General features: G+C 32.0%; 1 protein-coding gene across 1 annotated transcript; it reads right to left on the bottom strand.

The window, feature by feature from the left end:
- Window positions 1-4800: 4800 nt before the first annotated feature.
- On the bottom strand, window positions 4801-12889 carry LOC143620529 (putative xyloglucan glycosyltransferase 12). The gene is made up of 5 exons (XM_077092207.1): window positions 12186-12889; window positions 11070-11378; window positions 6233-6523; window positions 6047-6160; window positions 4801-5421 (listed from the first exon to the last, which is right to left on the bottom strand). The coding sequence occupies exons 1-5, from the start codon at window positions 12867-12869 to the stop codon at window positions 4801-4803; spliced, it is 2019 nt and encodes a 672-aa protein (XP_076948322.1). The 5' UTR covers window positions 12870-12889.
- Between the last annotated feature and the right edge of the window lie 268 nt (window positions 12890-13157).

Here is a 13157-nt window from a genome sequence, read left to right on the forward strand (position 1 = left end):
ATACATATCTTGAGAAAAATGTTATACTTTCCTCAGCTATATATCCTTCAGCAATTGATCCTTCAGAATAAGCTCTATTATGTACATTTGACTTGAGTTTTAGAAGCTCCCTGTTCGTTTCATACAAGTCGCTCATAATTTAGAAATTAAAAATAGTAGCAAATAATGGATAAGATTTATAGAAATGTTATTTACCTTTCAATAGGGTACATCCACCTAAATGCAACGGGATCTCCCTACTTAACCTCTCTAGTTAAATGAATCACCAAGTGCACCATTACAGTAAAGAATGATGGAGGAAATATCTTCTCGAGTTCGCATAAAGTGAGAGCAACTTTAGACTCAAGAAAATGTAGATCAACCTTAGATAAATCCTCGTAGAAAATGGTCTTAAAAAATCACATAACTCGATTATAACCGAGCTTACATGGTCTAGCAATGTTCCACGTAATGTGATTGGCAAATACTCTTGCATCAACATGTGACAGTCATAACTTTTCATCCCAATTAATTTGCCAACTCTTTTATTGAATGAAATATCCTTTTCCATTTATAACAAAATTCTCCATCATCTATATATGTTAGAAACTCTATAAAATAATACACTTGGGACCACCAAAATTTATTAATTAAAAAGAGTTATTAATTATTCGATAAATTAATAATTATTAATTTATATATTAATTTATGTTGAATTATTTTTTTTTGCCACCAAACACAACTTCAAAAATTCAACCTTGTGACGCGTTGATCATACGAGCTTTTAAGATGCATTATCGTCGTCGATTTTATAGAAGTCTTTTGGAGGGTTATGAATTAGGGGTTCCAAATCCAGCAAAAATAAATGTATTAGATGCAATGAATCTTGCAATTTCAGCATGGACTATGGATGTTCGTGCAAATACAATTGCGAACTGCTTTCGTCATTGTAGACTTCGATCAACAGATAACATGACTTTTGAGAACTCAGATGAATGTGGTGAAAGCACTCAAAAACTCCAGAATTTGATCAAAGAGTTGGGTTATCGCAATGCAATGGATGTCGAAGATGTTCTGACTCACCCATAAGAAAATGTAGTTGCACAGTTGTTGACCGATGAAGAAATTATTAAAAGCGTAATTGGAATTAATAAAGATGATATCGATGAAGAAGATGATGAAAGATTCAAGGGGAAATTGATTTCAACAAAAAACAAAAGACAATTTAGTCATTTTTCAAGAAACCTTCATAAATCATTCATGTAATATGCTATATATAAGGAATTATTAATTTATATTTTATATGGGGTCTAAAGAAATTATCAAAAATGTATTATCTTATAATTTTAGTGAATTATTTTTAGCACCATATCCCCGAGTCGGGACCGGCAAAAAGTATTATCTTAAAGAGTTTATTAAATAATCGAGTATTAATTTATCGAGTTTCTACTGTATATATATGTATATATATATATATATATATATATATATATATATATATATATATATATTTGTTCAACCCAAACCCAAACACATAAACCCAAACACAATAATCGATTATGCAGGGACCTGGTACCAACATCTTATATAGATCACATGCCGGTTAATCAATATGAACTGAAAACGTAAATGTACCTTGAGGATTTAGATTATCTGAAGAGAAGTTGACACTATGAGTGTGTAATGGCTATGACGGAGGAGGTGGTGATGGTGAGATCCTAGAGGCGGCAGCGAAAGGAGGAGCTCCGATCGACCACGATTTTGCAGAGCGAAGATGATCGACTGGGATTGGCTGGATCCAGTGGCGGACTCAGAAAATTTTCACATAGGGGTCGGAAATTTTTTGGATCAGTATTCAGTTCAATTATCGGTAATTAAAATTTTTTTTGGCCTGGTTCGGTTGTTTGGGTCGGGTCAAATCGATATAGACAAATTTTTTTGTCCACTTCAGTCGTTTAAGTCGAATCAAATCGTGAGGGTCATATTAAAAAAAAAAGATAATCAATTTAAATATCATCTAACAAAAACAAGTACTTGGAACTTTATTGAAACATATAATTAAAATACAACATATGTAAAATTGTTGTTGTCGAGTTTTCATTTTTTAAAATATAACATAACACATTATATAGTTTGAAATTTCTAAGCAAGTATTTGTCATTGAAACAGATAAAACTATCACTTAAATTCGCATAACTCATCCAAGATAATTACACAATCTAACCTTTGACATTCTAAGCAAGTCTTTTATTATAATATATGCATATGAACTAATTATACAATCTAATTTGTCGTTTTAAAAAAAACTAATCTAACCACCTAAACTAAAATGAAAAGCGAAGTTCATAGATAACATAATTTATTAATATAATATAATAGAAAAAACAAATTTTAAATTGTATTAAATATAATTTATGCATAGAAACAATAATTAGATATTATTGAAATATGATATAGTGTCAGTTGTTGTGAAGTTTCTTTAATAACTTTGATTCCTTACCATTAGGTTACTTGTTTTAATAGATAAAGTTATAAAACAACAAATTTATAATATCGACTTATTAAATAAATAACTTGGACTTGTTTTCTTTGAAAAACCCCATAGTGTTGTTTAAATGGATAAAACCGACAAGACCACAATGACTTGTTTTCTTTCTTCTTCTTTTACACATTAATAACCAGAGGCTCACTGTCGCTGGCCGGAAAAATTTTCAAATATAGTACACCTATTTTTCATTTTAACTTAAAAGACTCTTCACGAGATCGAGAGGGTGGGTTTCAAAATTTTACAGGGGTCGATGTCAAAATTTCACATTGGTCGATCAGGATTTCAACGCATATATAGTACTAATAATTTTTTTTCACATGGGTCGGTCGACCCCTGCACCACCATAGTGGATCCGCCCTGGGCTGGATCTAGGGTTTAGCAGAGAAGAGTTCAATGATTTAACAGTAATGGGGAAAGAGGGAACGTGAAATAAAATAAGATAAATAGTATTTTTTTTAGTATTTTGATAAATGTGTGTTTTGTTGGAAAATTGTTGGAAATTTCTAACAACTTTCCAGCAAAATAACTAATATCATTATTTTTAAAATTTTAATTATTATGATACTATAAATAGACAAAATAGCGAAACACGTCATTTATGTATGAACGTTTTTTCAGCGGACGTCCTTTGGAAAAAGAAATGACAGAAGAGATACTTTATGTTTCAAATTTCTTCCGCGTTACGTCCTTTGACACTAACCATGTTAAATTTTTTCGTTAAGTTTGATCATGTGCTAAGCACATGAAGGTAATGTGGTAAATTCACAAATTTATTTAATAACTAAAACTAAAAAAATAAATACATTAAATACTCTCTCTCTCTCTCTCTCTCTCTCTCTCTCTCTCTCTATCTAACCCCCCCCCCTTCTCTCTGCATTCTCTCCCCAGTCACCACCCTCATCCTTACTTTCTTCTTCTTCTTCTTCGTCTTCATCATTTGAACACGTATAATCTCCTCAATTTCACCCCAAATTCTTTATCACTGCCAACAAATAAAATGATAAACCATCATCCTCTGTAATTCCTAAACCCTTTAAAAATAACACCCTAAACGCCCAAATCTTCGTTTAAAATTGTTTAGTCGAGGAAGAATATGAAACAGGATCTGGATCTGACAAAACGGCCAAGTCAGTTTATTAGGTTTTCTGGTGGTAACTGAAAACGTGAAAGGAAATTTATCATATAAACCTTAGATTTCAATTTCACACATAATCCTCTAATCTAAAATCCATTTTGATGCTCGAGGATGAGAAATATAAAAAGGAATGATATCAGTGGATCGATAGGCAAAAGTTAGTGAGATGTATTTTATACAGGTTCTACACCGCCGTCGTCGTCTCCCGTTGTTCATAATTATTTGGAAGGAACAAAAGGCATTTAACCTTTTTGGTATTAGTGGTTAATTCATCTTTGTGATTCATGTGTTCTTCACTATTGATCTGAATATTGTTATTTGATTTTTATTTTGGATTAAATCCGTTAAGCCTTCTGTGAATTTGAGTTTGAGAGAGAGATAGATTATTTATTCTCTTAAAGAATTAAATGACCAAATTCCCCTCACATGTAGTGCATATTACCAAATTTAACGAAAAATTTAACTGGGTTAGTTTCAAAGTACGTAACGTGGAAGAGATTTGAAACATAAAGTATGTTTTGTTGCCATTTTTTTTTGTCAAAGGACATTCATTGAATAAACGTTCATATATAAAAGATGTCTTTTGTCATTTTGTCTTATAAATAATGTATATAGTTATACAGTTTTTCAACAAAAATAAAGTGATAAATTTGTTATGTGTTGAATTTTTGTTGAAAAAGACGTATTGTAGCTATTTTGATTCAATATTGTAGTAAAATTAGAGTTCGTTCTTTATTTAGAAGTTTATTTAAAATTTGTTTGAATTAGACGTCGTAAGACATTTGTTGCAAGTTTTCTTAGGAGAAGAGACCTTATTTTCTAGTAGTGCACCTCAATCAAAGTGATGGTTTTATATACGTTTTTTACAAAACATTAATTAACCTAGAACACATTATGAATCAACCCCAAATTTCAATATAATTCGGAATTAAAACTCATTTATACACCCTCTATCTATACAAGAATATTGACAATGCTAATCCAACGAATTACACTTAACAAAACCCTATATCCTCCTAAATATTTGTATAGAGCATTAAAAGTGAAAAAACTTTAATAAATAAATAGTACCTCTACAACACTCCTACATAGAATTCAAGCTAATCAATACTACAACTAAACTATTCATCTTATCATCCTACTCCATCTGCTCCCCAATCAAATCAAGCCCAACAAGAAAGAATGTTATTCCTTGAAACAACAAGAAGTAAAAGTGAACTCCTTGTGCAGCTAATAAGCTCCTAGCAGCAGCAGTCAATAACAGAAAAGCTAACATTATCTCCTTTGTATAAACCCTATTGTACTTTCTCTTCATGTAACTTCTATTCTCTTCCTCTTTAACTTTCTTCTCCAAATCCGGCTCAGAAATACCTCGCGGGCTCCGTTTTTGATCTTTCTCAATTAAGGACTCGAGATCACCCTCTGAAGAGCGGCCCGATTTCTTTGTAACAACCCATTCGTATGCATTTCCGAGCTGGAATAAGCCCGAAATCATGGCGTTGAATTTGGTTACTGACATTGTGTTTTCAAATAGGAGATAAGGGACAATGAATGGGAAAGATCTTGGGGATGGAAGGATGTTGAGAAACGAAATGGTGACGGGAATGTAACAAATTATTAATATCGGGAGAGTGGCTTCAGGTATAAACATTGTCATTGGGAGGATTATGCAGAAGAGAGTGAAGGAGTAAAATGGGAGGATGAGTTTTCTTAGTAGAAAGAAGAGAAATATTAGATTTCCTTTCTTCCAAATGCTAATCTGTATAATATACACACCAAATTGAATCTTATATTGTTTTTACATGTTAAAAATGTAAAGAAAAAAGGAAAACTGTAGGAAATGAGAGTACAATTATTTCAAATCAAGTTTAAAGAAGGTAAATTAAGTTTCAGTTAATCAATGGACAAAAATTATTTATTTAGCCCAAAGTAAAATAAATAAACTCTAAAACTAAAGAATTGTTTACTATCAAAACAAAAGTTCTAAACTTCAATACACCCAATACACACACTAACTAGTGTTTTATTCAAATAGCTTGCGGCTGGAAGCTCGCACAAAAATATATTAAGAAAAGTTCATTCGAATCAACGCTTAAATAAACGCGTCGAGTCGAGCTAACTCGTTTAAATTTCGAGTAGAGGTGAGCTCCCTCAAATTAAGTAAGTCATTCAACAAGCTCAAGTTTTACCGAAAATTAAATGCATCTTCATTTTTGAAATGAACACAAAGTTTTCAAAACTTCAAAACTAAAACTAAATTTTTGCTCGTTAAGAGGTTTCAAGCCAAGCCGGCTCATTTAGCTTCAAGCCGGACCTCGAGCTGTACTTGACTCCGCTCGTTAATGATATTCCATGCAATTAGTTTGCATCAAAAGAAGGCATACCTTGGATTTAATGATATCAGGCAAGCAAAGCCTAAACAACTTCATAGGACCCGAATGCCACCTGTGTTGTTGCTTTCTATAAGCTTCGTATGATACCGGCAACTCACATTGACACTAAAGGATTAAATCATCATCAACTAACGACTTGCTCTTTAAAGTTAAAACTTAATATTAAATATATAATACCTCTACATCATTGAGAAAGATCATTTTCCATCCATGAAGATAAGCTCTAACAGCTATGTCCATATCCTCCACGGTGGTCCGTTCCAGCCATCCGCCGGAATCCTCCAAAGCCTTGATCCGCCACACTCCGGCTGTCCCATTAAACCCAAAAAAGTTCAAGAAAACCCCATTCACTTGTTGTTCCACTTCAAAATGGTACGCTAGATTAATATATTGTAACCTCGTCAATAAATTCTCATCTTTGTTCACAAACGACCAACGTGCTTGTACCAATCCCAATTCTTCGTTATCCTATAAATTTTAAGCAACTTATTTCTCCTTAACCATGGAAGGTGATGATGATATGATAATTAATGAAAACGTGTGTGTATATCAATCAATCAATCATACCCAGTGGAGTCCCACCAATAGCCAAGCTATAAGTAGGGTCTGTGGGGGGTTGGATATAGGCACACCATACCTCTATCCAATGGGATAGAGATGTGGCTTCCAGAAAGACCCTCAGCTCTAGACTACATTTGTATGAGGCAATATAAAATGAAATCAAAATTCAACTATAATATAGTTGATAATAGCACGTAATAAAAATGATAATACTATATATATATATATAAATATATATATAGAGAGAGAGAGAGATAAAGGATGGAATACGAAAATCGTTTATCGTACAATAGGTACGCGAGTGTCTGGAGCGTCTATCTTCAATAACCATCCTAACCTAAAATCACAATTACGTGAGCCGGCCTCCTTCAACCTCTTCTCCCATCGATTCCGTCCACCTTCACCATCGCCGTTCAACGATTCCGTCCACCATCCACCTTCGCGACCACCATCTTCTTCCGACACAACCATCGATCGTTGCTCACATGTCAGTTGATTAAATTGCCCAATTGAAATTGAAATTGTTGAATTAATTGATCAATTAAACTTTAAAAATTGGTCCAATTAATCATCAATTTGAAGTTTCAATTAATCAATTTTGAGTTTTGCAAAACCCAGTTGCAGACGCTCCATATTTTGTTCATATGATCGAATCAATGATCAAATTAACGGTCGATTGACGATTGTTTGATGATTATGAGATTATATGAAGTGATTTCAGTGTTCAACTTCATGTTTACAGGTGTTTAATATTTTTTGTTAGTTTTAGAAGTTCTGAACACCCAGAACTTCTTAGAACTTCTAAACTTTTATCAGAAGTTCTAAACTTTTTTGAACACCCAGAACTTCTAAACTTTATCAGAACTTCTAAACTTTTTTAACAACCTGAACTTCTTAGAATGTATTAGAATGTTTAAAGATGTTCATTTTTTTGAACACCCAGAACTTCTTTGAATGTATTAGAACGTTTAAAGATGTTCTTTTTTGTTAGAACGTTTAAAGGTATTCCGTTTTGTTTCAGAACGTTTAAACATAATATTTGTACTGAACTTATAAACAACATTATTTAAAAACGTATAAACAGAACGTATAAACTTTTTGTACTGAACTTAAGTTTAATTGATTATGCTCTGAACGTTTTAAACAGAACGTGTAAACAGAAACCCATAAACTTAATGTTAATACGATCTATGTCAAAACCCAGAACTCAAAACTCAATATTGATTTACGGAAGCTTCAAATTGATGATTAATTGGATCAATTTCAAGGTTAATTGATCAATTAGGCTCATCAACAATTTCAATTGGAAATTGCTTAACTGACCTGTGACCAACGATCGATGGTGGTGACGGACGATGGTGGTGCTCATGATAGTAGATGATGGTTGCTATGGTGGACTTTGACGGGTATGCGTTAAGTTTTTTTCATTAATTACAATTATGCCACTAAGCAGTTTTTAATTTCAATTAGAATCGGTGGTGCAGGAAGTCGCGTATGTAATGTACGATACGCGATTATTGTACGTTAACGCACCCCTATATATATATAGATATATATATAAATATATATATGAAAATAAAATATCATAATGGTGTTTGACCAAAAATAAGGTAAATAGAAATCCCTAAAGTATTTATTTCTCCCTAAAAATTCTTAACTTTAATTCTACTTCTCCAATAATTCCTATCCCCAACCATGTCCTCGGAGAGATTTAGGTTTATCAAATCATGCTTAATCCTCTCAAAATCATTCTTAATCCTCTCAAAAGTGAGATTTAGGACCACCGTGTGTGTGTGTGTCTATATATATATATAAATATATAATGTAGTAAGTTCATTAGGAACTCTAAAAAGTGAGGAACTCTTTTCCCAACCTTTGATCAATGCTTTGCATTCTTATGGTGCACGCTTAATCACCGACATCACATAATTTTTGTAAGTTGAAAAAAACCCCTAAAAAATAAAAAAAAAATAATTAAAAAAGTTATAAAACAAATTAAAAAAATAAAAAAAGCCAAAATGTTTATTTAGTATCCTCGGTAAAAAAAACCCTTAAAAAAGCGGAAAATTAATTAAAAAAACTATAAAAAACTATAAAAAAAGTAAAATAAAAACATATATATATATATATATATATATATATATATATATATATATATATATATATATATATATATAGCATCCCTGGTTTAAAAAAAATCGTGGTTTAGCCTTCTGGTTTAGTTTAGCTTTTGGATATAGGTTTTTAGGGGGTTTAGGTATTCCGGGTAAAAAGTTACGGTTTTTTTTGGGGGGTGGGGGGGGGGGGGGGGGGCTTTTCTTGTACACGTGACGATGAAAATATAGCAAGAAAAGAAAAATGCATAAATATATCATAACCGCCACATTGAAACTCGCATTATCTTGTACATGCGTAAAAACATAATTTGAAAATAATCATGAACACTAAATTTCGTGAGATAACTGTAGGTTGTTTTTAATATATATATATATATATAAATATATATATTTGTTGAATACACAATAAAATTATAACGAAACGTGTTTTTTACATGTAAAACTTTTAAGAATTGTTTTTTACATGTAAAATTTTAATGAGATTTGTTGTTTTACGTGTAAAATGTTAATGAAAAATGTTATTTACATATAAAATATTAAATTTTTACATGTAAAATCTTATAGAACTATTATTTTACATGTAAAATGTTAATAAGATTTGTTGTTTTACATGTAAAATGTTAATGGAAAGTGTTATTTTACATGTAAAATCTTAAAGAACAATTGTTTTACATGTACGATGTTAATGAGATTTGTTGTTTTACGTGTAAAATGTTAATTAAAAGTGTTATTTTACATGTAAAATCCTTATGAAATGTTGTTTACATGTAAATGTTAATGAGATTTGTTGTTTTACGTACAAAATGTTAATGAAAAGTGCCCCCCTAACAAGCTAAAAAAAACTAAACCAACTAAAAGTTAAACTAAACCCGAAGGCTAAACTAAGTTTGAGTTTTTTTTTTCATTTTTTTGAACGGGGATGCTAGATTTTTTGTCTGTTTTTTTTACTTATTTTATATTTTGTTTTTTTAAATATTTTTTAATTAATTTTTCGGTTTTTTTATCGGGGATGCTAGATAAATATTTTGCTTTTTTACTTTTATTTATTTTTTCATTTTTTTATTTCTATATTTTTTAATTATTATTTTTTTATATATTTTCTCTTACAAAAATAATGTGATATAGGTGATTAATGGTGCACAGTAAGGATGTAGGGAATTGATTAAAGGGTTAGGAATGAAGTTCCTGGTTCCCCACTTTTTGGAATTCCTTTTTTGAACTTAACTCTTGTTGTTTGAAGTTGTACAAAATTGCATATTTGGAATAATAATTTATTTATGTGAAAATCTTATCTTACTAAACTATTAAAGCAAAACAATGTATTCAAGAGGCCTTTAATTAGCATAGATTTCAAACTCATCCGGTTTCCATCTATAAATTTTCCACATATTTAACAAATTAATTTAAATTAGAATTTGAACTTTAATGCGTTGTAAACCCCTCACCTCACAAAAGAATTGTAAGTTTTAATAGTTTCTAAAGTTTGTCATTGGAATTTATTGTAGGTTCTTATGAAGTTTTTCATCATTGACGTTATTAATATTCCAAATATATTAAGGACAGTTTGCCCATAAATTTCATAAAGTTTCAACAATTATAATGTTTTACCGTAACAAACTTTCATTTAACATGTTTTACTAACCGAATTTTACACATAATTAAATATTTCAAACTTATTTTAATTTCCCTTTTATATGATGATCGTTTTTGTAAAAAACTTTTTTCATGCCCATTAGTTCTGCATTTCAATGGTTTGTGTGTGTATATATATATAATTCATTCAAAACCATTTGTACTTATCTTTTCTAAATCGTCTAGGGTGTTGATTTCTGACACGAAAACACGATAAGAATCCAATACGAAATTGGGTTTAGTCTAAACGGCTTTGTGTTAGTTTTAGGTCAAACCAACAAACACGTTTAGCTAAGAACAATGAATTTTCAATTTTGGTTAAGCTAATGGGTTTACAAGTTGAGTCGTTTCAGGCGTTATATATTTGATACTGTTTTAAAATGTGTATTTATGTAAATTCTTAACATTATTGGATAGAATAATCTCACTTTTATAATTTAAACATGATTATTTTTGCAATTTTTGTTACAAATTTATGGATTCAGAATATTAATGTGCAAAACATTAAAATATTCGGGTTCCACTGGTCTTTGTGTCAACCCACAAAGATTAATTTGCTCTAGTCTGACTTATTTTCTGGGTAGTGTAGCGTTCCACCCACCAACCCTGACCTATTTACCATCTCTACTAAAAATACTTCTCAATCACTCAGATGGAAAATCCCAAAATATAACAACATATATAATCTATAATCTAGTACGTACCTTAAAATGAGTAACTGTTCTTGTTAGGAAATCAGGAGAGGGTTGGAAATCAGCATCGAAAATGGCAACAAATTGGTAGTTTTTAACGTAACTACAATTCATAGCAGATTTAAGATTGCCGGCTTTATATCCCTCTCTAACCACTCTATGTCTGTAAACAATATTAACACCATCATGTTTCCATTTATGAACCTCCTCTTTAATTAACCATTGTGTGGTTGGATCATCCGAATCATCCAAAACTTGTATCAAAATCTTGGATTTCGGCCAGTTTAAATTGCACACAGCTTCAATTGATTGCTGATACACCTGAATCATATGATGATGTTTTTAACCAGGATTCTGTTATTGGTTTCCAAAATTTTCATATGAATATTATTGTTGTTCATACTTTCACCCAGAAATGGGCTCCTGGGAATTTAATACGATGACTTTTAGCAATGCTGTCAGTTTCTGACACTAAACTATTAGCACGACACGGATTTTAACATGTTTTGGTTTGAGCTTAACATGTTTTATGTCTTAAACAACACAACCTGTTTATACTCGTGTCCAAATAGGTTAAATACATGTTACATGTGTAGATTTTTAAGTATACTTACATACAACGTTTCACTCCTGCGCGTCAGAACCGATAATATATCTTTAATGGTTGTTATGATTTGATTCAATGTTTTTTGTTTCAAGTATGCTATGAATTTGTGGTTTTTTGTTTCAAATATGTTATAGATTATGTATTAATTAAGACTTTTATGCTTGTTTTGAAACTTGTTGTATCATTACGCATGTAATATTATTCATTGTGTGTTTAAACAGGTCACTTAAAAGGTCTTAACATGTTAACCAGTTACTAAACTGTTTTGTGTTCGTGTTTAACAACGAAGGTCATCGTGTCTTATCAGGCCGTGTCTTTACATGTTTTGACAGCCCTAGTTTTTAGAGGCATAGTCGATATTCATATGATGGCTAGCTTGCTTCATTTTAAAGCGAATAAAGTAAAAGTTTGTTCTTATGGCTCTGTAGGTCGTAACAATTAAGCCCCAATATAATAAGGTTAATGAGACTGGTGCAAATAAGAAAAGAAAATGATTCAATGGGACATTGAATTGAAGTTACCTCTCTTTCATTACACATGGGAATTTGAACAAGAACCATTGGGAAAAAACCGTCACCATCGCCGGCTTCAAGATCCAGCTGCAGGCTTTGATTGGCAACAGGTTTAATCTTTCGAAACCGAATCCAACAACAACCCAAACACAGCACTAATCTATCCAAACTCTGGATCAAAAACAGACAAACACAAATATTCGCCAACAACTGCAGGGGCGGAGCAAGATAGTCGACCCGAATCAAAACCCATTTCGAATAAACCCAATCAAAGAAACCCTTAAACGCCAACGGGTTCATAATCGTGTATAAATACTGTAAATGCAGATCAGGAATTCTGAATTGCCACCCTTTAAAATAAGCAGTTATCTCAAAGCCTAACAATAGAAAAGATAGCCAAAGACACGCCTTTATGCATGCATAAAACCTCTGCATGGATTTCCCCGTGTCAACTTCTGCGTCGGTACGCCCTGCTGTCACGCGGCGTCGCACAGCGTATGAGAGGGAAAAGGTGGTGGAGGCGAATGCGGTAATGCAGCCGGCGGCTCGGTGGGCTTTGAGGAATAAAACCCACGTGAGTTGTTTGGCGTTCTTGTTACGGTCACGAACGCGGTTGACCTTGACCATTGACCAGTTTTTGACCACCACGGGAGTCACCCGGTGGGCCTCTTTCACCCACCAACTCGGTGCCATTTTGAGGAATCAAAATGATTAACGTTGTGCTTATGAACATGCAACCGATTGGGTTTTGAAATAAATATATGTATATGGTATTTGTTTGTTGTGGTGTCTTATTGTTTCTTTGCTTTGAAAAATGGAAAATCATGTAAGGATGTATTAGAAATTAGAAATTGTTGTTTCAAAAAATCCAAAGTTGCATTTCATGAATCTGGGAAGAAAATTAAAGAAGATGGATTGGGAAATATTAAATACAACGATAGAAGAAGATGAGCATGAAGGGATCCTAACCAGCCACCCGTT

This window comes from Bidens hawaiensis, unplaced genomic scaffold, assembly GCF_021521415.1.
Source record: "Bidens hawaiensis isolate Kalapana, Puna unplaced genomic scaffold, B.hawaiensis_p1.1 tig00002602_1, whole genome shotgun sequence".
NCBI lineage: Eukaryota > Viridiplantae > Streptophyta > Magnoliopsida > Asterales > Asteraceae > Bidens > Bidens hawaiensis.

Bases quoted from the DNA above. Each gene is read 5' to 3' on its own strand.
- LOC143620529 (XM_077092207.1), bottom strand. From the start codon at position 12,869: ATGGCACCGAGTTGGTGGGTGAAAGAGGCCCACCGGGTGACTCCCGTG. The intron at 6,524-11,069 runs GTACGTACTAGA...TAAAATTTATAG, and splicing joins GAACAGTTACTCATTTTAAG to GATAACGAAGAATTGGGATT. The intron at 6,161-6,232 runs GTATTATATATT...TTAATCCTTTAG, and splicing joins TCTTTCTCAATGATGTAGAG to TGTCAATGTGAGTTGCCGGT.